The 24309-nt window shown below is 49.9% G+C and overlaps 1 protein-coding gene across 1 annotated transcript in view; it reads right to left on the reverse strand.

Moving 5' to 3' along the window:
- EXOC3L2 (exocyst complex component 3 like 2) overlaps window positions 1-24309 on the reverse strand; it is a 54742-nt gene that overhangs the window by 19948 nt on the left and 10485 nt on the right. The window contains exons 2-7 of the mRNA XM_083626975.1: window positions 21447-22141; window positions 12041-12683; window positions 8625-8739; window positions 7510-7620; window positions 5031-5131; window positions 612-722 (exon numbers count right to left, since the gene is read on the reverse strand). Of these exons, the coding sequence (XP_083483101.1) occupies window positions 612-722; window positions 5031-5131; window positions 7510-7620; window positions 8625-8739; window positions 12041-12683; window positions 21447-22119 (1754 nt within the window). The 5' untranslated portion in view covers window positions 22120-22141. The remainder of the gene's footprint in view (window positions 1-611; window positions 723-5030; window positions 5132-7509; window positions 7621-8624; window positions 8740-12040; window positions 12684-21446; window positions 22142-24309) is intronic.

Here is a 24309-nt window from a genome sequence, read left to right on the forward strand (position 1 = left end):
AGATGACCACCAGTCCTACTTGGGCCAGCAAGGAGACCAGGGGAGAATTAGATGTGGGGTCTCAGAGCGGGTGATCTTCATAAAAAGGGGAGGGGGAAGGAAGGAAGGGGAAGAAAAGATCAGGCTAAGTTCAAGTTGAAATCCAGGCGGAATAGCTCTGTCTTACAGGCCCGGCGGAAGGAGATTAAATCCTGCAGGGCCCTGGTCTCATGGGACAGAGCATTCCACCAGGTCGGAGCCATCACTGAGAAGGCCCTGGCCCTGGTGGAGGATAGTCTAAGGGCCCAGGACCTCTAAACTATGGTGATTCATGGACCTTAAGGTCCTCTGCGGGGCAGACCAGGAGAGGCGGTCCCGTAAAAACGAATGAGTACCCAATACAACCCAAATAGGGGAGAATTGAAAGTGGGGGTGAGCTTTTCAATGTCGTTGTGCAAGTGGAGAGGATGCAAGTTCAGGCTGATAGACATTAGGTTGGGAATTTGGGGAGGGGGGCACAGGAGAGTTTGCAACGATTGTGGGAGCCGGAGGAGAAGGGGTTGAACTTTCAGCTTCTCTGGTTTTTCCCTGGCACTCGAGGCTTAAACGGGGAACGCGAGTCCGTCTCTTACCTAAAAGGTGGGCAGTGGTTAATGAGCATGATGGTCCGGTCCATTAAGGCGTCGGCAGTGAGGGGGGTCTCAATCTGCCCCTCGTGGAACCTTTCGACCTTCTTCTGAAAACTGGGGGGGGGGGCAAAGAGGGAGAGAAAAGGCAGAGGGAAATTCAGGTGGCGCAAAGAAGTCCTGCTCAAAGGCACCCTCCGTGCCTCATCTTCCCACAACCATCTGTCGTGGCCAGAGTGGTCGGACCTGGGAGATCAGGGTTCAAATCCCGCCATGGCCAGGAAGCTCACTGGGTGCTGCTAAAACCAGTAGGTGGCTCTTCCAAGCCCCCATCACCCCACTGTTAACCGGGGTAGCAGCCCCACGGTGAACCTCTGGTCTTCCTTGGGCTTTTGCGTCCCCACAGGACACGAACATCCCATTCAGACAAACAACAACACACACCCAGCTTTCTGAAACATCAGGCACATCAGGAAGCAGACCTGCTAAGAATAACTTTGGATTTCCATCCCTGGCTGACTCCACCGGGGGCGGGGGGGGGGCTTTGGCTCCATTTTGCTGGCATTTCCTTACGGAGCAGCTATTTATACCCCGGGATGACCCTGGTCCTCGGCGGCCAGTTTGAAATGGAAACGGCATGCCATTCTGCTGCCACTGTCCGGGGGGTGTTCCCAGATCTGCTACCCCACCCCAGCCCCGGCTGCCTCCTGCGTGCCACCCACACGGAAAGCAGTTGCGACGAGAGCAGTTCGGGGCTGGCTTTGGTTTCCTTGGACGATTCCCCCCCCCCCAGGCCGGCGGGAAAACAAGGGGGTTTTTTTGCAACCCTCCCCTGTGCAGCTTATTCCTTGGCCCTGTGCCACAACATGCTTTGCTGCCGCCGCAGCCTTCTGCATCATGCCTGCTGTCTTGCAAGTGGCACAGACTGCAAGACTCCGGCTGGCCTACCTCGCAGGATTGTTGCAATGGAAAAAAGAGAGAGGGAAGGACCAGGTGCCTTGTGTTGCAGGAATGTATGTATAGGTTGGGGGGGGGGGTTGCCCCTCCAGCAGATATCATCCACATGCAGCCCACTACCAAAACCAGCACAATTGCTTTTGTGACTTGTCCCCACAAAACACTTCATCGCAGTTTCTTTCTGTCTATTCAAAGGGCCTCTGCTGCACGATACCAAATGTAAGAATTCACTGATAAATGTATCTATGTACTGGCTCACTGGGAAAACTTCAGAAATTCATATAGACATGTGGGCTCAGCTACTCAGCAGCCTCTCTGCCTGAGTGATAATCCCTGGCATCCTGATATCTGAGTGCCAGACAGGTAGCCATTCCAGAAATAACAAACCCAGATGAAGACAAAAGGGTGTGATAACTTGGCTGGGGAAAAGGGAAATGTAAATATCTCTTTTGTTACACCTGATGGGTGTTAGGTGGCGAGCAAGGAGAACCATGGGGCAGGGTCCAGGATGCTCAGATAACTTCCACCAGACCTCCCCTTTCATGATGTAACCGTGATGTCAGGGAACTGCCATCGGAACTAGAGGAGGAGGCTCGGCTCCACAGCGATGCTGGAGAGGGGCCAAGCAGGGAGAGAGGCAGGTCTCATGTTGGGGAAGAAAATCAGCGCAACACCAGTGATAGAGGGGGGCCAATGGGGGAAGCAGAGAGCAGGCTCCGGGACTCTTCACTGGACACCAGCGGGGAGAGCACAGGTCCTCCGCTACCCACGCCCTCCCTGCGCAGAAGACTTCCGCGCAGGGAGAGTAGGAGGAGACTGGGCGTCAAACAACTTTTATGTTGGAAAAGGTTTAAGAAACGCCCACTGACGGATTCTGCCAGCAACTGAACAGCCACGGAGTGGATGGCTGTCCAGCGAGAAATGGTTTAACCAGCCAACCTAGCCCAGAGCGGCAGCAACTTACGCACAAGCAACCCCTAAAGCCATTACACGTGATGTATGAATGAGGTAGTTTGGGGGGGTGTAACATTGGGATTAGCAGCTAATAAACGTTTGGGTTCTCTTTTGTTCTGGGCTTCCATCTTGTTCCACCTGGTGGCAGGTGGGAGTCCTGTCGCGACAGTCTTCAATAAAGACCAAGCCTACTGGCTGCTGTTTTGCTCCGGTATTCCTGGCTGGTGTCCTTGTTTTTTTGTCCAAGGGAGCCCTCAGATTTCTCCGTTAACACTTGGAGGAAGGGCAGGATAGAAGGGCTATTATTTGGGGTTCAGCCATCTCCCCTTGGATCTCCAGAAGCATGCAGTATATTTGACGATATACTGAACTGCATCTTAATATTGTGTTTCATACTGCATTGCAGTATCGTAATGTTGTTTATTTATTTCCTATCCAAGGAGCTCAAGGCGGTGTGCATGGTTCTCCCCACTCCCCATTTTCAGCCCTGGGAGGTAGGTTTGGCTCAGAGGCAGTGACTATCGCCCCCTCAGCTTCATGACTGAGTGGTGATTCGAACCCGGGTTTCACAGGTCCCAGTCCGACACTTTAAACTGTTACCCCACATTGTTTCTCTGTCCGTCTTGTCCTCTCCAGGGCCTCATGTGACCTGAGACCCTTTTGACTGAGACGGGAGAGCTGGATCCTGCACACTAAGCCTCTGCTCTGTCGTCAGTTGCAGCGACACGATGGACTCCTCCATACTTCCTCTTGCGCCAGGCTTAGACAGCATGGCTCAGAGCCTTTCCCCCCTTTCCCTGCTCCTTCCCTAGGGAAAAGCCCTAATTGCCGTTTGCTCTGACTGAGAGTTACAAGGCAGTTTCCCCCTGGGGAAGGTGATGGAACAAAAGGACGGATGGCGAAGCCCCATATTGTGTTTTAACGTTGCAGCCGGCTCTGGGACATTAAGGGCAGGTAATTAATAACAACAACAACTAAGACCCACTGGAATGAAGGGCCCTGAGTCAGGTTCATTCATTTCAAAGGGTCTATGACCACAGAGCTTGCTGATCAGAAGGTCGGTGGTTCGAATCCCTGTGACGGGGTGAGCTCCCGTTGCTTGGTCCCTGCTCCTGGCAACATAGCAGTTCAAAAGCATACCAGTGCAAATAGATAAATAGGTACCACTCCGGAGGGAAGGTAAACGGCGTTTCTGTGTGCTGCTCTGGTTCGCCAGAAGCGGCTCAGTCATGCTGGCCACATGACCCGGAAGCTATACGCCGGCTCCCTCGGCCAATAAAGCAAGATGAGCGCCACAATCCCAGAGTCGTCCGCAACTGGACCTAATGGTCAGGGGTCCCTTTACCTTTACCTTTATGCTGAGTATAACCTAGCCGACTACCCTAAATCTCTGGGTCAAACTGCATGTTACATTGTTCATGCATATTTTATTTTATTTTATTTATTTATTATTTTATTTTATTTATTATTTTATTTTATTTATTATTTTATTTTGTCTACTTTCCCCCCCATCCTTTCCATGGTTCGTTTCATTATTTTCTTTTCCATCGCATATTCTCATTAATCCTTATATTTTCATCTTCTCATTTTTATATCTCATTAGTTGTTACTGCTGAATTTATTCTATCGCTCTTAAACTTTTAAAATGCTCATGATAATTTTCAAAATAACTTACGAAACATTTCCAATCTTCTTCAAATGCTTTTTCATCTCTTATTCTACTTGCCAGTTACATTATTCGTGCATTTAAAGCAGTGTGTTCAGCAGAAAACCCCAGGAAAGGGAGGAGAGTCTTTGTCAGACAGAACCTCAGACTTGGTACCAAATCACCCAGCAGTTGCAGACAGTGGGGCTGGGCAGAAGCTGGTTTTCGACATCGTGATATATCACCATCTAAACATTGCGATATACCAATATATCACTATGTCTGGAATAAGGGTGGAGAGGCAAAGAGTCAGCCTTCAAGACCCTGACTGCCAGCACCAGATTCCTGTGAAAATCCCCTTTACCCACCCCTAAATGCTGTTTGCAGTACACAAGGCTTAAATCTGCATAGAGGCCAGAGATCTGCTGCATTCCGAGCTGTCAAATTACCCAGGATCATTTTTGATTAGCTCGAAACTTCCAGGTCGGGTGGAATATTTTAAAATTCCACCAGGCCTTTGGCCAAGGCGCAGTCTGACCCCCTCCTTTGGTAATCCTCACAGAACTCTACCCCAATGGTTGCCATCAATTTGATTTGATTTTGAAACGATTTTAAAATGAATTGATTTTAGAATGTTGTATTATTTTACTGCTGTTAGCCACTCTGAGCCCGGCTTCGGCTGGGGAGAGCGGGATATAAATAAATTATTATTATTATTATTATTATTATTATTATTATTATTATTAAAAGCAAGGCTTCTATCAATGCTCTAGACCACGCGCTGCTTCCGCACCAAACCCGCAGCGAAAAGAAGAGCTTGCTTCTCTTTTCCCGGGGTCGCCCTCGCCTGTCCTTCAGAAGGGAACTACCTCTGCAGGAAGTCTGCCAAACAGCTCAGGCAGCAATGTGCCACCCTCCTTCCAAAATCTTCTGTGATCTGGGGGGCTTTGTCTACGTGAGCCTTCAGCACCTGTAGAGAGGGAGAAAAGGCCTGTGATAAAATCAAGAGATGGGTGCCTTTGGAGAGCCACCCTGCCATAGCTGTCAACCTTCCCTTTTCTGCGGGAAATCCCCTTACTACTGCGCTGTTTCCCGCTGCTATCCCGGATTGTTAGATATCCCGTATATATCGTATATATGGCAAAGGGTACGTGCTGGAACACCAGGTCCTCAGAACGCTCGATCTGAGGGTTTTTTGGGGTTCTGCGACGCTCTCGCGGTCACCCCAAACTTCAAAGCGCTGGGGCTCTTTCATCTGAAAGAGCTCCCGTCCGCCATTAATTGTGCGGCCAACCGGAATTCTATCCCGGATTGTTAAGATATCCCGTATACTGTCCCCAGGGCAGGTGAGGCTGCTGATCCCTTATTTTCAAATCTGAAAGTTGACAGCTATGTACCCTGCCCAGTCCCAAAGGACTCCCACCCAGCCACCCTTCAGTCCCAGGAGAGGGAACATCTCAGGGAAAGATTAAGCAGGAAAGAAACAGGCAAGAGTAGGCAGGGATGAAGTCTTTCTTAAGAGGAAGTACTGGAGTCCTGCGCCCAGTTCCTGGTTTAAGAAGGGTACAAACAAGCTGGAAGGTGTGCAGAGGAGGGCAACCAACATGATCAAGGGTCTGGAAGCTGAGCCTTGGGAGCTGGGTATGTTCAGCATGGAGAAGAGTAGATGGACAGCTGTCTTCAAACATCTGAAACAAGCTCGTATTCTGCTACTCCAGTGGGCAGGACCTGAACCAATGGATTCAAAAGGAGGTGCCAACTAAACGTCATGAAGAACTTTCTGGTGGTAAAAGCCATTTGACAGTGGAACGGATCACTTCGGAAGGTCTTGAGGTTTTTAAGCCGAGGTTGGGTGGTCACCCACCAGGGACTCTTCAGCTGTGATTCCTGCATTTCAGCGGGTGTGGGAATGTTCAGGGATGCAGGAGAGGCTATACTGTTTGATTATATCCTTTCCAACTTGTGTTAACAAGTTCTACAATTTAGCAGAGTAACATCCCCCTTTTTTAAACTTTGCACAGCGGATGTGTTTGCTCAGGCTCGCTAAAGCCTCTAAATAAATTTTAAAGGTAATTCCCCATTTAGAAGAGTTTGAATTTGATATCCTGCTTTATCACTACCCTAAGGAGTCTCAAAGCGGCTAACATTCTCCTTTCCCTTCCTCCCCCACAACAAACACTCTGTGAGGTGAGTGGGGCTGAGAGACTTCAGAGAAGTGTGACTAGCCCAAGGTCACCCAGCAGCTGCATGTGGAGGAGCGGAGACGCGAACCCGGTTCCCCAGATTACGAGTCCACCGCTCTTAACCACTACACCACGCTGGCTTCCTAGTCCCTCATAAAAAGATAAGACACAATACAGTCTTCTACAAAAGTATAAAAAGGGTTTACTCACTCACATTCTGTTCACAATTGGATCCCAGAAGGCAGACTTAGCTTAGAAAAGTAATGTAGACCTGGAAACTATCCCATAAGGAGACAGTCCCTTTGTCCTCTTGAGGGCATCTTAGGCTAAGCAGATATTGCTTCTTCAATGAAAGTAGTCAGAGAGAGAGAGATGGCGGCCAGTCCTATGCTTTTGTTACCTGCACAGGTGAGGCCACGCCCACCTCTAGTCAAATACAGAGGAAGTCTGTCCCAGACAGGAGAAACAGGAAGTTCCGACTGGCTGGTCCAGACATCCCCTTTTATGTCCACTCTAGGGATGTTGTACTTGACTGCTCTTGTGTTTCACATCCCACAGTGAGCTGCACTAAGTGATCCTTGAGGTCCCTTACAACTATGATTCTAGGTGATCCAGCCCTTCTCTCCTGGTGACATTGAGAATGCACACTGGCAAAAACACCTGCATGTACGCCAACCCAGGAAACAGGGCAGCTAGTGAGTGTTTGGAATGGGGGACACACACACTCCAAGCACCGGACGGTTCATTGTTCTAGTGGGTGAGACTGGAAGGGTGAGGAATTGGCTGACTGGCACCAGACTTGGCAACACCAGCGAATCTCTGAGACGGGTTTGTTTGCCTCCGATTCTCCCATGTCAGAAGTCACAGGAATGAGTGAGAATCCAGTCTGGGTTTTTAAGGGAAATTCCACAGGAAGAGACATGGCTCAGGGGCAGAACACCTGGTCAACTCCTGACATTTCCGGGCAGGGCTGGGATAGATCCAGAATCCTGCCTATGGTCCGTAATAAACAAATGGCCGCCTTGCCAAACTGTGGCCAGTAAGTGTAAATGGCTGAAGCTCCATGCAGACGTGAAGGAAGAGCGAGAGGGAGAGTGAAGCATGCAGGCAGAAGTCCAACAGGCGAAGCCGCTGGCTCCTTTGGGTGGCCAAGCGTCCTACCTACCAGTATGACTTTGCCAGACAGGCCGAACTGGAAGCCGTCGCCTGTGTCTTCTTGCGCCCATCTCTCCTCCTCCTTCTGAAGCTCTAGGCTCATGTCCTCAGTGATCTTCGCCTACAAACAAGCAAGGAAAGGTGCATACCAGGGAAAGAACGGGCGGAATCGGTGACTTGTCTACATGCCTGCCACCCTAAAAACGTAAGAACAACCTTGCAGGATGAGGCCTGTGGCCCTTCTGGTCCAGCACCCTGTTCTCACAGTGGCCAACGATATGCCCATTATGGGAAATCTGCAAGCAAGGCCCCTCTCTCCTCCTCTTGCTCCCAGACCCTGACATTCAAAAGCATTGCTGTCTCCAACTAGCCCTCTCTGCCATGAATTTGCCCAGTCCCTCTTTTAAACCCATTTAGCTTGGTGGCCGTCCCTGACTCCTGCAGGAGGGACTTCTTATGTCCTCATTAGCTGCTGTGATGGCCTGGGACTCAGACTCGGAACCAGAGGAGGCTCAGTCTGCACTGGATCCTTTGCCTCAGGCATCATCTGAACCAAGTCTGGGGCCTGATCCTGAAGAGCCCCAGTCTGCACAGGTTCCCCTGCAGCAAACACCAGCTGGGCCGAGTCAGGGGCCTGAGCCTGCCCTGGCTCCAGACGCGGGGATGATCTCATTGCCTCCAGCTGCACCATCCCTTACAGCTGCCCCACTACCGGTTGGGTCAGGGGAGGCTGAGGCGGCCTCTGGGTCTAGTAACCCACCGACGTCTCCTGAGCTGCAGAGACTGAGGTCTGAGAGAAGGAGAGACCTGAGTACTCGCAGGAGGAGTGCTCGCCTCTGGGTGAAACAGGGAGGTGAGTAGCCGGGGGATCAGGACCGGCCGCTACCCCGACAAAGATAAAAGGCTATTGGACCCCGCCCCAGTTTGCGGGAGCAACATTGCTGTATGCTAGATCCTGCACCTGTCCTTGCCTGGTTTCCTGCCTTGGCCCTATGGGACTGACTCCTAGTGGAACCTTTGGATTCTGGACCAGTCCTGGACAGCATTTCCCGGGTTACCCCCGGGCACAGCACAGCCGCGGCGGAAAGCTGCTTCCCCATCACCCTTTTGCGATTCACCGTTTACCTTCACAGCAGCGATGAGGTCCTCTTCCAGGCTCAGCTGGGTCTCGGGGGACAGCAGCGGTCCCAGCTCCTGGGTCTTGACAAGGGAGGAGATTTCTGCTCGGCCGAGAACTTCTCTGTGCGGCGTAGAGAAAGAGAGCAGGAGTGAGAAGCAGGATCTCCTCCAGAGGGATGCAAAGTACATCACACAGACCGACCAAAGAAATGCCCTCACATGGACACTTGGTGGGGTAGCGGGAGAGGGCTTTGTCGGTGGTGGCTGCTGCCAGACAATTTTGGAACTCCCTTATTAGTGAAGCCAGACTGGACCCCTCCTTGCTGTCCTTCCATTGGCAGGTGAAGATATAGGGATATATCAACCAGTTTGAAGTCCATATTATAATTATAATTATAATTATAATTATTATTATTATTATTATTATTATTATTAATATCCTGCCTATCTGGCTGGGCTTCCCCAGCCACTCTGGGCGGCTTCCAACAAAATATTAAAATACAGTAATGCATCAAACATTAAAAGCTTCCCTAAACAGGGCTGCCTTCAGATGTCTTCTAAAAGTCTGGTAGTTGTTCTTCTCTTTGACATCTGATGGGAGGGCGTTCCACAGGGCGGGTGCCACCACCGAGAAGGCCCTCTGCCTGGTTCCCTGTAACTTGGCTTCACGTAGCAAGGGAACCGCCAGAAGGCCCCCGGCGCTGGATCTCAATGTCCGGGCAGAACGATGGGGTGGAGACGCTCCTTCAGGTATACTGGACCGAGGCCGTTTAGGGCTTGAAAGGTCAGTACCAACATTTTGAATTGTGCTCGGAAATGTACTGGGAGCCAGTGTAGGTCTTTCAAGACTGGTGTTATGTGGTCTTGGCAGCTGCTTCCAGTCACCAGTCTAGATGCCACATTCTGATAATGGTTTCATAATTTTTGTTCTGGCGATATATTGCAAATCATGGTGTGTGTGTTTGTATGTGTGTGTGTGTGTGCAACAATTGCAATGTGGGGAAAACCATGAAGCCAGCCAGTGCCTCTACATAGCTTCATCCTTATTTCAGACTTCACAACATATCAGTATATCACAATGTTTAGCTGGTGATATATGATGATGCTGAAAACCAGATATCGCCCAGCCCTACTGAAGACCACTTTGTTCTGATAGGCCTTAGGGATCTGACTGCTTTTTAAGGAAAGGACGTTTACGTCGCGCTCTGCTGCTTTTACTATCTGTATTCAAATACATCTATTTTCAAATATTGTTTCAATTCTATTAGAGTTTAATGACTCTTTAATGATGGCCTTTTATACAATTTTAGCTCCTTATATTTTATCTGAGCGGTTTTAATTTGTGTAAACTGCCTTGATCCCCGATCTGTAGGGAAGGTGGGATATTAATAATAATTAATAATTTTCGCTCACAACCTCCCTACCTTCTGTGCGCAAAGGCAAGACTGTGACAGCCTGGCAGCCAGGGCTGGCTGAAGTCAGACGCGTCTGGGGCAAAGCTTGTAGTGAGCTGGAGTCACTCTGGACATGCTCAGGGGTGTTCTGTCATCCCTGGGCTGAACTCTGCCCTCCAAAATCAGCTGTGGGATTAACATTGGCTTTGGTGTTCAAAGCCCTTAATCAAGGGTGTTTCATCAAAGGGACAGGCTGTGTGTTAAGTGTTAGTCACATATCTGAACTACCTTGTTTATTACGAACAAAAATAAGAACAATACCAGATCAGAACAAACGTCTGACTACCCCAAGCCTGGGTGGATGGGGTCGTTTTGGCTCTCTGAGGATCAGTGCTTGGTAAAGCATGCCTATAAATGGAAAGCGGCAAGGGAATAATAGAATCCTAGAGGTGGAGGGGACGCTAAGGATCATCTAGTCCAACCTCCTCCAGTGCATGAACATGTACATTTCCAAGCACAATTCAAAGTTTGGTGCTGACCTTTAAAGCCCTAAATGGCCTCAAAGGCCCAGTATACCTGACGGAGCGTCTCCACCTCCATTGTTCTGCCCGGAAATTGAGGTCCAGCTCCGAGGGCCTTCTGGTGGTTCCCTCACTGCGAAAAGTGAGGTTACAGGGAACCAGGCAGAGGGCCTTCTCGGTGGTGGCACCCGCCCTGTGGAACGCCCTCCCTTCAGATGTGAAGGAAATAAGCAGCTATCCTGTCTTTAAAAATCTGAAGGCAGCCCTGTTTAGGGAAGTTTTTAACGTTTGATGTTTACCATGTTTTTAGTGCAGTGGTACCTCGGTTAAGAACTTAATTCGTTCTGGAGGTCTGTTCTTAACCTGAAACTGTTCTTAACCTGAGGTATCACTTCAGCTAATGGGGCCTCCCGCTGCTGCCGTGCCACCGCCACACGATCTCTGTTCTCATTCTGAAGCAAAGTTCTTAACCTGAGGTACTATTTCTGGGTTAGCGGAGTCTGTAACCTGAAGCGTCTGTAACCCGAGGTACCACTGTATTCTGTTGGGAGCTGCCCAGAGTGGCTGGGAAACCCAGCCAGATGGGCAGGGTATAAATTTATTATTATTATTATTATTATTATTATTATTATTATTATTAAGCTGCCCCGTTCGGGGATTGAACCTGCAACCTTGGCATTAACCCACTGAGCTGTCCAGTGCTAGCCCACACTGATGCCTCACAGATGCTGTTGGTCTCCCAGCTCCCTTGTCCTTGAAGGTGGTAGTCTCTTCGCCACTGGAGATATTTTGAGCAGTGTTTGGGTGGGCCTCTGCCAGGGTTCCTTTTACTAAGGTTCCTGCATTGCAGAGGGTTGGACTGGATGACCTTTGGGGGTCCCTTCCCACTCAACAATTCTATGACCATCAACCCACGCTGGCTGGAGCCCATACGAGAGCACCATGCTGGCTACCTCAGTATATAGGGGGACCTTTGGACACCATTAGCTAAAGTGGTGCTTCAGGTTAAGAACAGTTTCAAGTTAAGAACGGACCTCCAGAACGAATTAAGTTCTTAACCTGAGGTACCACTGTATAGGGATGATTTTTTATTTTATTACAAAGTTCAGTGTTTAATTATCTTTTTATATACAGTGGTACCTCGGGTTAAGTGCTTAATTCGTTCTGGAGGTCTGTTCTTAACCTGAAACTATTCTTAACCTGAAGCACCACATTAGCTAATGGGGCCTCCTGCTGCTGCTGTGCCACCGGAGCATGATTTCTGTTCTCATCCTGAAGCAAAGTTCTTAACCTGAGGTACTGTTTCTGGGTTAGCGGAGTCTGTAAGCTGAAGCGTATGTAACCTGAGGTACCACTTTATGTTGGAAGCCACCCAGTCACTGGGGCAACCCAGTCAGATGGGCGGGGTATACATAATAAAATTATTATTAATATTATTATAGAATATTAATATCAGAAAAATGTTGGAGGGCGTGCAGACCGCCCAGATCCTCCCCTGCCTTTTTACCTCTGGTAGATGTTGCTGCTCCAATCCAGGACGAAGTAGAGGTCTGAGATGCTCAGCTTCTTCTGGACTGCCTCAGCCAGGCACCTAGCGAGTCCCTGGTGGAAGCTGCACAGGTAGACCCCGAAGGCCTCGTATTCCTTGGGGTAGGCGTGCAAGAGGTGGAACTTGACGGTGCACAGGTCCTCCAGGGCACACTTGGCCAGGCGGTCCATCTGCGTGGCCACGGGGAGGACCCTGCCCTCAGTGCACTGGCGCAGCCGCTGTCCGACCAGCTGGCGCACTGCCTTGGCCCACTGCTCCTTCATGGCCCGTGGCCGGGGTCCGCAACCGCCTGCCCGGTCCCCTTGAGCCGCCAGCCACTTGCGGTCGGTGTCCTCCTCCTGCTCGATCACTCGCACCACAAGCTCCAGAGCCGGGCAGGAGCTCTTGCCGGCCAGAGACTCAGCCAGGACGGCCCAGAGCTCCTTCTGCAAGGCCTCATACAGCAGCGCCACGTCCTTGGCTTTCCGGCTCCCAGATTTCCGGACCTCGCTTCCCTCCGTGCTCTGCTGCCCATCCTGCTCACATTCGGCCTCCAGTTCAATGATGTGCTCGTCGGCCACCAGGAGATCCCTTTGGTGGATCAGGTTCAGGATTTCCAGAACTGGAGCAGAAGGAGGAAAAAGAGATCCAAAGTGTGTCTAGGAGCCATTTCAGCATACAGCATAAAAAGGTAAAGGTAAAGGGACCCCTGACCTTTAGGTCCAGTCGTGGCCGACTTTGGGGTTGCAGCGCTCATCTTGCTTTATTGGCCGAGGGAGCCAGTGTACAGCTTCCGGGTCATGTGGCCATCATGAAAAAGACGCTTCTGGCGAACCAGAGCAGCGCATGGAAACGCTGTTTACCTTCCTGCTGGAGTGGTGCCTATTTATCTACTTGCACTTGACATGCTTTCGAACTGCTAGGTGGGCAGGAGCAGAGACCGAGCAACGGGAGCTCACCCCGTCGCAGGGATTCGAACCGCCGACCTTCTGATCGGCAAGCCCTAGGCTCTGTGGTTTAACCCACAGCGCCACCTGTGTACAGCATAGCTGTCAACTTTTCCCTTTTTTAAAGGGAAACTCCCTTATTCCGAACAGGATTCCTCACAAGAAGAGGGAAAAGTTGACAGCTATGGCATACAGTTGTCCCTTGGAAGCCGAACGCCTTGCAAGTCGAACGTTTTGGCTCCCCGGCGCTGCAAACCTAGAAGTGAGTGTTCCAGTTTGCGAACGTTCTTTGGAAATATTAGCAGGATTTGAAACACACTTCTAATGTAACAAGTACTATGGATAATACGGACTGATTTAAAATATAGAATATGGAATACTATGCAGTTGTAAATGTTGACATTAGGACCCATGGAGGGGAAATCTCAAGATTCAGAGTAATCTCTATACCGTGGAACCTCGGCACAAAGGGCTGCCAGCAATTTCGATGGTGAAAATGGAAAAACACACCGCGGAAGCTGGTCAACTTCCGAGGTGCATTCAAAAACGGAAGCAATTACTTCTGGGTTTTCGGCGTTCAGGTTCCGAAATGTTCAGCTTCCGAGACACTGTATATGGATATGCATTTGGAATGTTACAAATTTATATTTGTAAAATCAAATAAAAACGATTTCAAAAAACCCAAAACAAAGTGTGTCTAGAGGTGTATGTAACAGACTGGAGGTTTCTTTGTTTGTTGTATATTGCATTTATATCCCACCTTTTCCTGCAAGGTGACCTGCGCATGGTTCTCCCCTTGCTCATTTAGCTGCCACACCAACCCTGCAAGGTAGGGTAGGCTGAGAGGCAGTGGTTGGCTCCCAAGGTCCCATGGCTGCGTGGAGATTTGAACCCTGGTCTCCCACGTCCTGGTCTGACACTAACCATTGTACCGCGCTGGCTCTCACCTCTCTGTCTGCCAAGGGTCACCAGGGCGATGAGCCTGGAGCCTCCTAGTTGGCATACTCGAGGCGTGCCCCTCTGGGATGCAAGGAAGAGGGCAACAAAGGTGGCGTTAACCTTCACCCTCTGCCCGCCCACTGGTTCTCTGGGTCCTGCCCAAGCTACGGTTTGGATAGGTCAGTGGTTCTCAAAGCAGGTGGTATATCCCTCTTGGGGGGCAGCAGGATTACCTAGGCAGTGTGATAAGGGTCAAGTGGACATCAGGGGGGCACTGACAGGGGTAAATGACTACCAGACTTTGAAAAGCTGGTATCTCTGGATCAAGTTCATCAATTTGGGCAAATTAATTTAACTAGTTTTCCTTTGGCACTGCAGATGGTGACAGCAGTCACAAATTAAAAGACGCCTGCTTCTTGGGAGAAAAGCAATGACAAACCTAGACAGCATCCTAAAAAACAGAGACATCACCTTGCCAACAAAGGTCCGTATAGTTAAAGCTATGGTTTTCCCAGAGGTGATGTATGGAAGTGAGAGCTGGACCATAAGGAAGGCTGATCGCTGAAGAATGGATGCTTTTGAATTCTGGTGCTGGAGAAGACTCTTGAGAGTGCCATGGACTGCAAGAAGATCAGACCTCTCCATTCTGAAGGAAATCAGCCCTGAGTGCTCACTGGAAGGACAGATCCTGAAGCTGAGGCTCCAAGACTTTGGCCACCTCATGAGAAGAGAAGACTCCCTGGAAAAGACCCTGGTGTTGGGAAAGATGGAGGGCACAAGGAGAAGGGGACGACAGAGGATGAGATGGTGGGACAGTGTTCTCAAAGCATCCAGCATGAGTTTGACCAAACTGCGGGAGGCAGTGGAAGACAGGAGGGCCTGGCGTGCTCTGGTCCAGGGGTCACGAAGAGTCGGACACGACTAAACGACTAAACAACAACAAGTTTTCCTTTTATTTTGAATAGACGTGCAATTCATTGTTGGCTGTTTTGCGTTTTATTATGTTATTATCTTCCTTAGCGGACGGTGCAAAGTGCTAGGATGTTTTTTATAGGGCCAAGTCAGGGGCACTGGGAACGACTTCATGGAACCAATGGAACGGTGGTCTAATGAAAACCTTTGGGGACCACCGCAATAGGTGAAGGGTTTGGTTTCCGACAGCTCCTCCCTGCACGATGCCCCCGACCTCAGACCAAAAAGGGTCTTGGAGCAACCTGGGAAGTGATGACCTCTGACCCCAGAGGTACTCGGTCTGGCTATGCATCTGACGGCACTTCACGGCAACTCTTGGTGTGACCTTGCAAGGAAATAACGTCTGCCCACACACAGACTGAAACAATGGCTGGATTTTGGGGTTGCCGTCACTAATGCTATTATCTCTGGCGATCCCATGTTGACTCTGCACATAGACAATGCACCCTTGTTCCGTGTTCCAAGTCACAAGGTTTTCCATCATTTCCCAGCTCCTGTCCCCTTCCTAACCCACATTCCTGCATTAGCCAGGGGCTAATATTTACAAGGTGATCAGGCTTGCTTGGAATCTGTGCTTCCTGGCTTGTAAACCCCGATGCCTTATGTCTTGTGTTTAATCTCTGGTGCGAGAAACAATGTCACAAGACGCACGGGGCACGACCTGAGACATCCTGCATCACGTTATACGTGGGGCCGCCTCTTAAGACAGTTTGGAAACTCCAGCTGGGGCAGAATTTGGCAGCTAGGTTGCTCACCGGGGCAAGATGGTCTTGCACGGGCTACCAATTAGTTTCCTGGCCCAATTCAAAGTGCTGGTTTTGATCTATAAAGCCTTAAACGGCTCAGGACCGCAATACTTCAAGGACTGCCACTTTCCATATAAGCCTATCCGGACCCTGAAATCATCTCCTGAGGCCCTTCTTTGTGTATCTTCTCCACGTGGGGTCCAGAGGGTTCTGCGCATGTCCATGGCACCAGAAATTGCAGCTGTGCATGTGCAGATACCAGAAATCGTGTCTGCGCATGTCCAGACGTCAAAAATTGCTTCTGCGCAGGTATGATTTTCGGCGTCTGGGCATGCACAGAAGCGATTTCCAACGCCATGGACATGTGCAGACGCGATTTCTGGCATCGCACTGCGCCAGTCCGGCCCACGGACGATCTCCATCAGATCACCATCAGATCACATAGCATGTCCACGGCTACAGCCTGCACCAAAAAAAATCACGCACCCACTGTTGCCTGGGGCTGCAATGGCGCAAAAACGTGGTCACAAAGCACGGATCCACATGGATCCTCAGGATTTTTGCATTGGGTCACCCCAAGTTCTCCATCAGATCACATGTCTGTGGCCACAGCATGAAGCACAAAAATCATACATCCACTGTTTCATCCAAAATATTTTTTTCCCCTTGTTTTCCTCCTCTAAAAACTAGGTGCGTCTTATGGTCAGGTGCATCTTATGGAGCGAAAAATACGGCAATTGCCACTTGTTTTGAATCTGAGTGTGTTACAGTATTCCTTAGCAGGCCATGCAAACTGCTCTTCCGAATAATGCTTTTTTATTGGGCAGGATAGCGGGCAATTGGGGGGGGGGACAAGTTCATGGAATCAAGCGGGTGGGGGGTGGCCAAAAAAAGTTTGGGAGCCACTGGGCCACAACCTCCATCGTCCTAAATGACCTGGGCCTGCTTGACCGATCCCGATGAAAGCTAGGAGCCCCAAAGACATCTTATGGGTCACAGTTTGCTCCCCACCCATAAGCTCACAGCTCCACAGGCCGAGGGGCGGGGAGTGTCTGAGGACGGGGGGCACCCATCAGCCTCGGTGCTTTGGGTGCTGGCTCCGCTTGTTGCAGCGGTGCATGCAGCCCCATGGCGGAGAGAGGGGCGACAGAACTGGCTCCCGGCCGCAGTCCTCACCTCTCCCAGCCCCAGAAACATGTTGTTTAACTTATTGCTTCCGTTAGCTGCCTTCGCTGTGTATTTATACAGCAGCCTCCCACCGCCCTGGGTGGAACGGCTGCCAGGACTCAAGATCTTCCCCGCATGGGATGGCAGACGCACGGATACAGACACACAAGTTTGACCCCTGCCAGCCAGGGAGGGATGGAAGGCCCCTGGCGCTGGACAACCTGGGCAAAATTGGGCCGCTTCCGTTCAGCCATAGAAACCCCCGTTTTGCAACAGCGGAGAGGGTTGCCAGGTCGTTTCAGGGCCCAATTCGAGGTGCTCACGTTGGGGACCCAGGCTCTGAGGACCTGAAAACCAGCCTCCTTCCCTGCAGACCCTCTCAGGCAGGGCCGACCCACCCATGAGGCAAGGTGAGGCGATGGCCTCAGGCGGCAGGATGTAGAGGGACGGCCAGGAATGCATTGCCTGCTGCAGTCTGCTCCTAGGAGGCCAGTTTTCTTGCCTCTTTGTCAGCCCCCCATGTCACCTCTACAGCAGCCCCTTGGCGGAAAAGAGGGGCTGCTGCCATGGACATAGCTGGGGGGGGCAGAGGGGCAGCTGCCCCCCAATCAAGTAAACAAAAATCCTTAACTAAATGACCAATTGCATCTCAGATAAGTCGGTTCTGCCACGCAAACTTAAAGCCTGCCCCCCCAAATAAATCCTGCGTATGCCCATGGCTGCCGCCCCCAGCTCAGTCAGTAGACATGAGACCCTTAATCTCACGGCCATAGGTTCCACATTGGGCAAAAGATTCCTGCCTTGCCGCAGGTTGGACTCTCAGGGTCCCATCCAACTCTACAATTCTACGATTCCTCCTGCCCTCGTTCCCGATGTAGATCTTCACTCACACCATTGTGGGGGCGCACAACATTTTGTGGTTCGCCTCCCTGGGGCCAGCCCTGCTCTCAGGTGCTGAGATGGCCAGAGTTGGCCCTCTTGGCGGTTCCTCTACCCTCAGAGGCTTGTGGGGTAGCCCAGCGGGAGACAGTTTTCTCTAGGGCAGCCCCTAAACTGTGGAACTCCTTCCCCACAGAGACATCCCTGGAATCTTCATTGCACACCTGACATTGCACACCTGTTCACCCTGGCATTTGATACCCAAGGTCATGGGTAGGGAACCTAAGGCCCGGGGGCCGGATGCGGCCCAATCGCCTTCTCAATCCGGCCTGTGGACGGTCCGGGAATCAGCGTGTTTTTACATGAGCAGAATGTGTACTTTTATTTAAAATGCATCTCTGGGTTATTTGTGGGGCATAGGAATTCGTTCATTTCCCTCCCCCCCCCAAAAAAAATAGTCCGCCCCCCCCCCACAAGGTCTGAGGGACAGTGGACTGGCCACCTGCTGAAAATGTTTGCTGACCCCTGCCCAAGGTGTATGTTTTTACGAGCCTTTTGTGACTGTAAAAGTACCCCTAACGACTCTGGGGTTTTGTCCGCATCTTCCGGGTCATGTGGCCAGCATGACTTAGCTGCTTCTGGAGAAACCAGAGCAACGCACAGAAACTCGGTTTACCTTCCCGCCGGAGCGGTACCTATTTAACTACTTGCACTCTGATGTGCTTTCGAACTCAGCAGGGACTGAGCAACGGGAGCTCACCCCGTCGCGGGGATTCGAACCACCGACCTTCTGATCAGCAAGCCAAGGCTCAGTGGTTTAGACCACAGCGCCACTTGTTTTAAAAAGTTTTCAGTACTGTGATTAAATTGCTGTAGCCCATCCTGGGACCTTAGTTGAAGAACTAACAAATAAATAATACGAATTGCCACGTCTGGTTGCATTCAAGAGCCAGTGTGGTGCAGCGGTTCGTTATAGTGTCAGGCTGGGACCCGGAAGACCTGGGTTCGAATTCCCCACTTCGCCATGAGGCTTGTGGGGCAGGCAGTCTAGCCGACCTCTCAGCCTAGCCTCCCTCACAAGGTTGTTGTGGGGATGGGATGAATAAGGAGAGAACCATGTGTGTCACTTTCAGCTGCTTGGAGGAAAAGTTGGGATATAAATGCAAATTAATAACTGGTTTTATAGGTTTTTTGTTTTTTAATTTAGAAGAATGCTTTGGGGGGGTTTCTGAGCACCGCAGATCTTCGAAATGGGTGTTTTGCGGGTCACGTTGGGCAGAAGATTTCTGTGTTGCAGGGGGTTGGACTAGATGACCCTCGTGGTCCCTGCCAACTCAACAATGCTATGATTCTGTGCTGGAACAGCGGAAGGCAGCCAGACAGACAAGCAAGCAAACAGAGGCGTGAGACACAGTTTTATAAGGAGAGGGGGGTTTGTTTTCAGTCTTGCAATCTAGGGTGATGGAGGCTATCTTTGGCAGGCGGCTGAAATTTTGGGAGAGGAAGGAAGGCTCTCTCCAGGCTTGCGGAGCAAAGTTGAATTGGTTCTGCATATTCATTTCCCCCCTTTGCCCTGCTCTCTCCCAGAGCTCTTGGAGTCTTTTTCCTTCCCTCTGGGCACATTCCCCAGCAAGGTCAATGGGCTGCATTTCTTACCCCTGCAATCAGGAGGGTCAATTAGGCTGGAACAATGAGCCGGGGAGAACAAAAAGCAAAAAAGAAAGACCCCTTCATTAGCTGCTCCCCAGCCATAACCTGAGTAAACAGGCTGGCTCTGGAGCGAAGAGGGAAAAAAATAAAACCATCAGGTCTTGTTTCCAGTCCCCTTGGGAAGGACTTTGCAGACAGCCTAGGATCAGCTGCCAAGGCACAACTTTCAACAGCCCAACATTAAAGTCTTTTCGATGAGAAATGACGGGGTCGATTCTGTGAGGTTCTGGGCCAAGGCGGATCCCATCAGAACATAGGAAGCTGGCTTGCACAGTGTCCCGTCTTCACACAGTGTCCAGCACAGCACTGCACACACCAGCTCTCTCCAGAACAGTGTACATCGTGAAGGGGCTATGCCAGCCGTTTTCAAATAGGCGAAAGGCTGTCACATAGAAGAAGGAGCAAGCTCCTTTTCCGCTGCTCCAGAGGGGATGACCCAACGAGAAAGGAGATTCCGACTAAACATTAGGAGGCTTCGAAAAATGCAGAAGAGCTAGGGGTGAACCAATGGAGGAAAAAACTGAATAAGCCGAGGCGCATTCGAAAACAGAAGCATTCTGGGTTGTCGGACGTTCAAAAGCCGAAATGTTTGACAACCGAGGTTCCACTGTGTATAGAAGCAAGAACAACACAACTAATCCAGAATGCGGCAGCTAGACTGGGGACTTGGGGTGGCCGCCGAGACCACATAACACCAGACTTGAAAGGCCTACATTGGCTCCCAGTACGTTTCCGAGCACAATTCAAAGTGTTGGTGCTGACCTTGAAAGCCCTAAATGGCCTCGGCCAGGTATATCTGAAGGAGCGTCTCCACCCCCATCGTTCTGCCCGGGTGCTGAGGTCCAGCGCCAAGGGCCTTCTGGCGGTTTCCTCAGTGCGAGAAGCAAAGCTACAGGGAACCAGGCAGAGGGCCTTCTCGGTGGTGGCGCCCTCTCAGCAGATGTCAAAGAGATAAACAACCACAGTGGTACCTTGGGTTACATACGCTTCAGGTTACAGACTCCACTAACCCAGAAATAGTACCTTGGGTTAAGAACTTTGCTTCAGGATGAGAACAGAAATTGTGCTCCGGCGGCGCAGCAGCAGCAGGAGGCCCCATTAGCTAAAGTGGTGCTTCAGGTTAAGAACAGTTTCAGGTTAAGAACGGACCTCCGGAAACATGGACCTTATTGGGACAGAGCTTCTCCGAGATTTGGTGTTTAATATAAAGGACTACCAAAAAAACCGGCAGAGAGGAAATGAGAGAGATTTAAGAGCCTCGGATGTGAGGTCACCAGGCTGACAGCAGATAGACTGATGGACATTTGTTGGAGATTGAAACCGGGAAAGGCGGGGAGTGGGGTTTTGGGAATCCAAAGGGTGTACAATTATACTTTGTTTTTATATATTTTGTTTTGTTACTTATATTAAAATGGGGAACTCGTGAAAGGGAATTGGGGTCGACCTTAAAAAGATATTAAGAATAAGTATTGATGCATAAAGATTGAGGTTTATGTTAAAATTGGTTAACCAAAAGGATTTAAATATAATAAGGTATAATTTGGGGATAAGAACTTGCTGAACTAAAAATTGAATTGGAATACAAGAAGGGGAGGTGTGGGGAAGTCAAGGAAATATGTTATTGAAAGAAAGGAATGTAATTATATGTGTGTTTTTTTTTAATTTTATTTTTATTTCTTTATTTTTTGAAAATTTCAATAAATATCTTTTAAAAAAAAAAAAAAAGAACGGACCTCCAGAACGAATTAAGTACATAACCAGAGGTACCACTGTACCTGACATTTAGAAGACATCTGAAGGCAGCCCTGTTCTGGGAGGTTTTTAATGTGTGAAATGTATTTTTAATCTTTGTTGGAAGCCGCCCAGAGCGGCTGGGGAGACCCAGCCAGATGGGCAGGGTACAAATAACAAATTATTATTATTATTATTATTATTATTATTATTATTATTATTATTATTAGCAACAGCTCCAACATGAAGGCTGGGGAACTCTACTGCTGAAGAAGGCAAAAATCACAGACTCACCCGAGAGCGGTTCCTTGACCTTGACCTCAGCCTCCTCTGTGACGGGGGCCGGATCCGGCGCCTCGGTCTGGTTGAGCTTCTCCACCAGCGAAGCCCTGCGCACCTTCCCTCCCAGCCCGATCTTGAGGAAGGACATGCGCTTATCTCCCCCACCGTTCTCCTTCTCGGAGAGGCCGCAGTCGAGACCGTAGAGGCTCTCCTTGCGGCGGCCATTCAGGAGCTGGAACAGGCTGAAGTCTTCGGAGCTGCGCCGGGTCTTCCTCTTCTCTGGGGTCCCCTGGTTGCCCTCCGTCAAGGGGATCATCATGCGGCCCAAAAAGGACCTCCTGTCTGACCCCTTCTCCCCGGGGGACTTCTTCTCCCCGCTCTTCTTCCCTTTGCCCATGCGGAAGGGGGACAGCCCCACCAGCTTCTCCAGCGTCGCCCGCCGCCTGTAGCGCCCCTCGGGGCTGCCGTTGAAAAGGCCCCGCTCGAAGGTGCCTCCGCCGCCGTCCGGGGAAGGGTTCCTGCTCTCGGGGGAGTCGCTGCCCAGGAAAGAGTCTCTCTCGTTCTCCTCGAGGTCTTCCTCAAAAGGGTTGGTTCCCCGGTGGCTTTCCTTCTCAAGGATCAGCGAGCCGCCGCTGGTGTCGCCGTTGGCCATCTTGAGCTTGCAGGGGTTCTTAAGGACCGGCATGGCAGCCAACGCACTGCAGGACCTGGAAGGGAAGGTGGGAAAATGGTCAAGTGGTTGCAATGGGAGAGCCTGAGGAGGTTTCGGGGAGACATTCTGAACATTTTAATGTGTAATGTTTCCTTATGTTTTTATATACCGTATTTTTCGCCCTATAGGACGCACTTTTCCCCCTCCAAAAATGAAGGGGAAATGTGTGTGCGTCCTATGGGGCGAATGCAGGCTTTCGGTGAAGCCTGGAGAGTGAGAGGGGTCGGTGCACACCGACCCCTCTCGCTCTCCAGGCTTCGCGGACCTCTCCGCAAGCAGCGGGAGCGCTCCCGCTGCTTGCGGAGAGTTGTCTGCATGCTGAAGCCTGTGTGCACTGAGCTCAGCGTGTCCAGGCTTCGCGGACCTCTCAGCAAGCAGCGGGAGCCAGCGCTGGGCTCCCACGGCTTGCAGAGAGCTGCCTGTTTGGGGGCTGGGGTTGGGGGAAGCTCGGGCAGGCCTCCCCCGCCCCAGCCCCACGCCTGGGGGGGAAATAATTATTTTCCCTTTATTTCCCCCCCAAAAAAGTAGGTGCGCCTTATGGGACGGTGCGTCCTATAGGGCGAAAAATACGGTATGTTGGAAGCCGCCCAGGGGAGCTGGGGCAACCCATTCAGATGGGAGGGGTATAGAAGAAGATTGGAAGAAATTTAAAGACTATCTACAGAAATATTGTAAAATTAATGAATGCTAGAATGATGTTGGATTGAAATTAAGTGGTTTCCAGCTGTAATGCTTTAAGAGAATATGAAAAAAGGATTATAAATAGGTAATAATATAATGGTAAGGATTTGCTGAACCAACAATTTGTGGTGGGATACAAAAAAGGGAGGTATGAGGAGGTCCGGGAAACAAGTTAAAGGAAAATAAGCAATGGAAAATTTATGTGTTTTTAATTATTTTTATTTTGTATTTTTGTTATTTATCTTTTTTCTTTTTTTCCACTTTATTGTAATATCTTAAAAAATCTTAATAAATATCTTACAGATGGGAGAGGTATAACAAAAACAACAACAGCAACGACAACAATAACAGCAATAATAATGCTTGGGGATCTTTGCTTGTTTTTCACAGGTATAAATTTTATTTATACCCCGCCCTCCGCAGCCAAGACAGGGCTCAGGGCAGCTAACAGTTGATTTCAATTGATTGAAATACAACTCAAAAAAACAAGATTAAAATGCAACATTAAAACATTAAAATGCAGCCTCATTTCAGTGTAAACTCAAATCAAAAACTCAGCGCAGTGGGGATTATCAGTCCGTCAGCCCTACAACCTCTCCCTCCGACTGGCCACCCAACAACACACACCCCTCCGATATCCTTACCCCAAGACACATGCTGTATATGGAGCACTCTGCAAAACAAAATCAATATACAATTTATCGTGCCACCAGGCCACGCAGACGTCAATCTACAACAGCCAAGGCGTACAGATGCAGGTCACCACAAATGCATCAATCGTACAGATGAGAAAGCAGAACAGAACAGTATTGTGCTGCCATCCTGACCCATCTCTCATGTGAGCAATCACATCCCTACCCTGGCCTCAAACCCAGGGGGTTATGGTCTCTCTGGGGCACCTCGGTCTATCACAATGGACACCCCCGAGGAGCATGAACCTATGTACTTCACCCATCCATGCACTCTCTCACACGCCCTGGACACATGCTGCGAATGGTGAAGAATCCAATGTAATGCCCACAGGTGAGATAAGAAAAGGAAAATGTACTTTATTTATGTATGCCACTACAGCAGCAAGAATGTTGACTGCACAAAATTGGAAAACTGGAGAAATAGCAACTAAAGAAGGACGGCAAGAGAAGTTGATGAACTATGCAGAACTGGCAAAAATGACAGACTAAGAGAAAAAGACAACAGAGACTTTGAAAAAGGGTGGGAACCATTCATATTATATTTGCAGAAACAAAGTCAGTACTTGAGGGCAGGATTTAAATAAACATTCACATTATCAGCATCAGAAAATGTTTAGAAGATAGTGAAATATGATGGTGTATTTACTTTCATTTTTATGTTTTTAGGTTTGATGTTATGTTATTAATAACTTTTTCTGTTAAGAGATAGCAAAGGGGGTGAAAATAGAACCAAACCAGAAGCGGAAGTTGGGGGAAACCCTGGAGGGGAGGGAGGGAGGAATATATAGTA

This window comes from Podarcis filfolensis (genome assembly GCF_964270895.1).
Source record: "Podarcis filfolensis genome assembly, chromosome: 8".
NCBI classification, from domain to species: Eukaryota; Metazoa; Chordata; class Lepidosauria; order Squamata; family Lacertidae; genus Podarcis; species Podarcis filfolensis.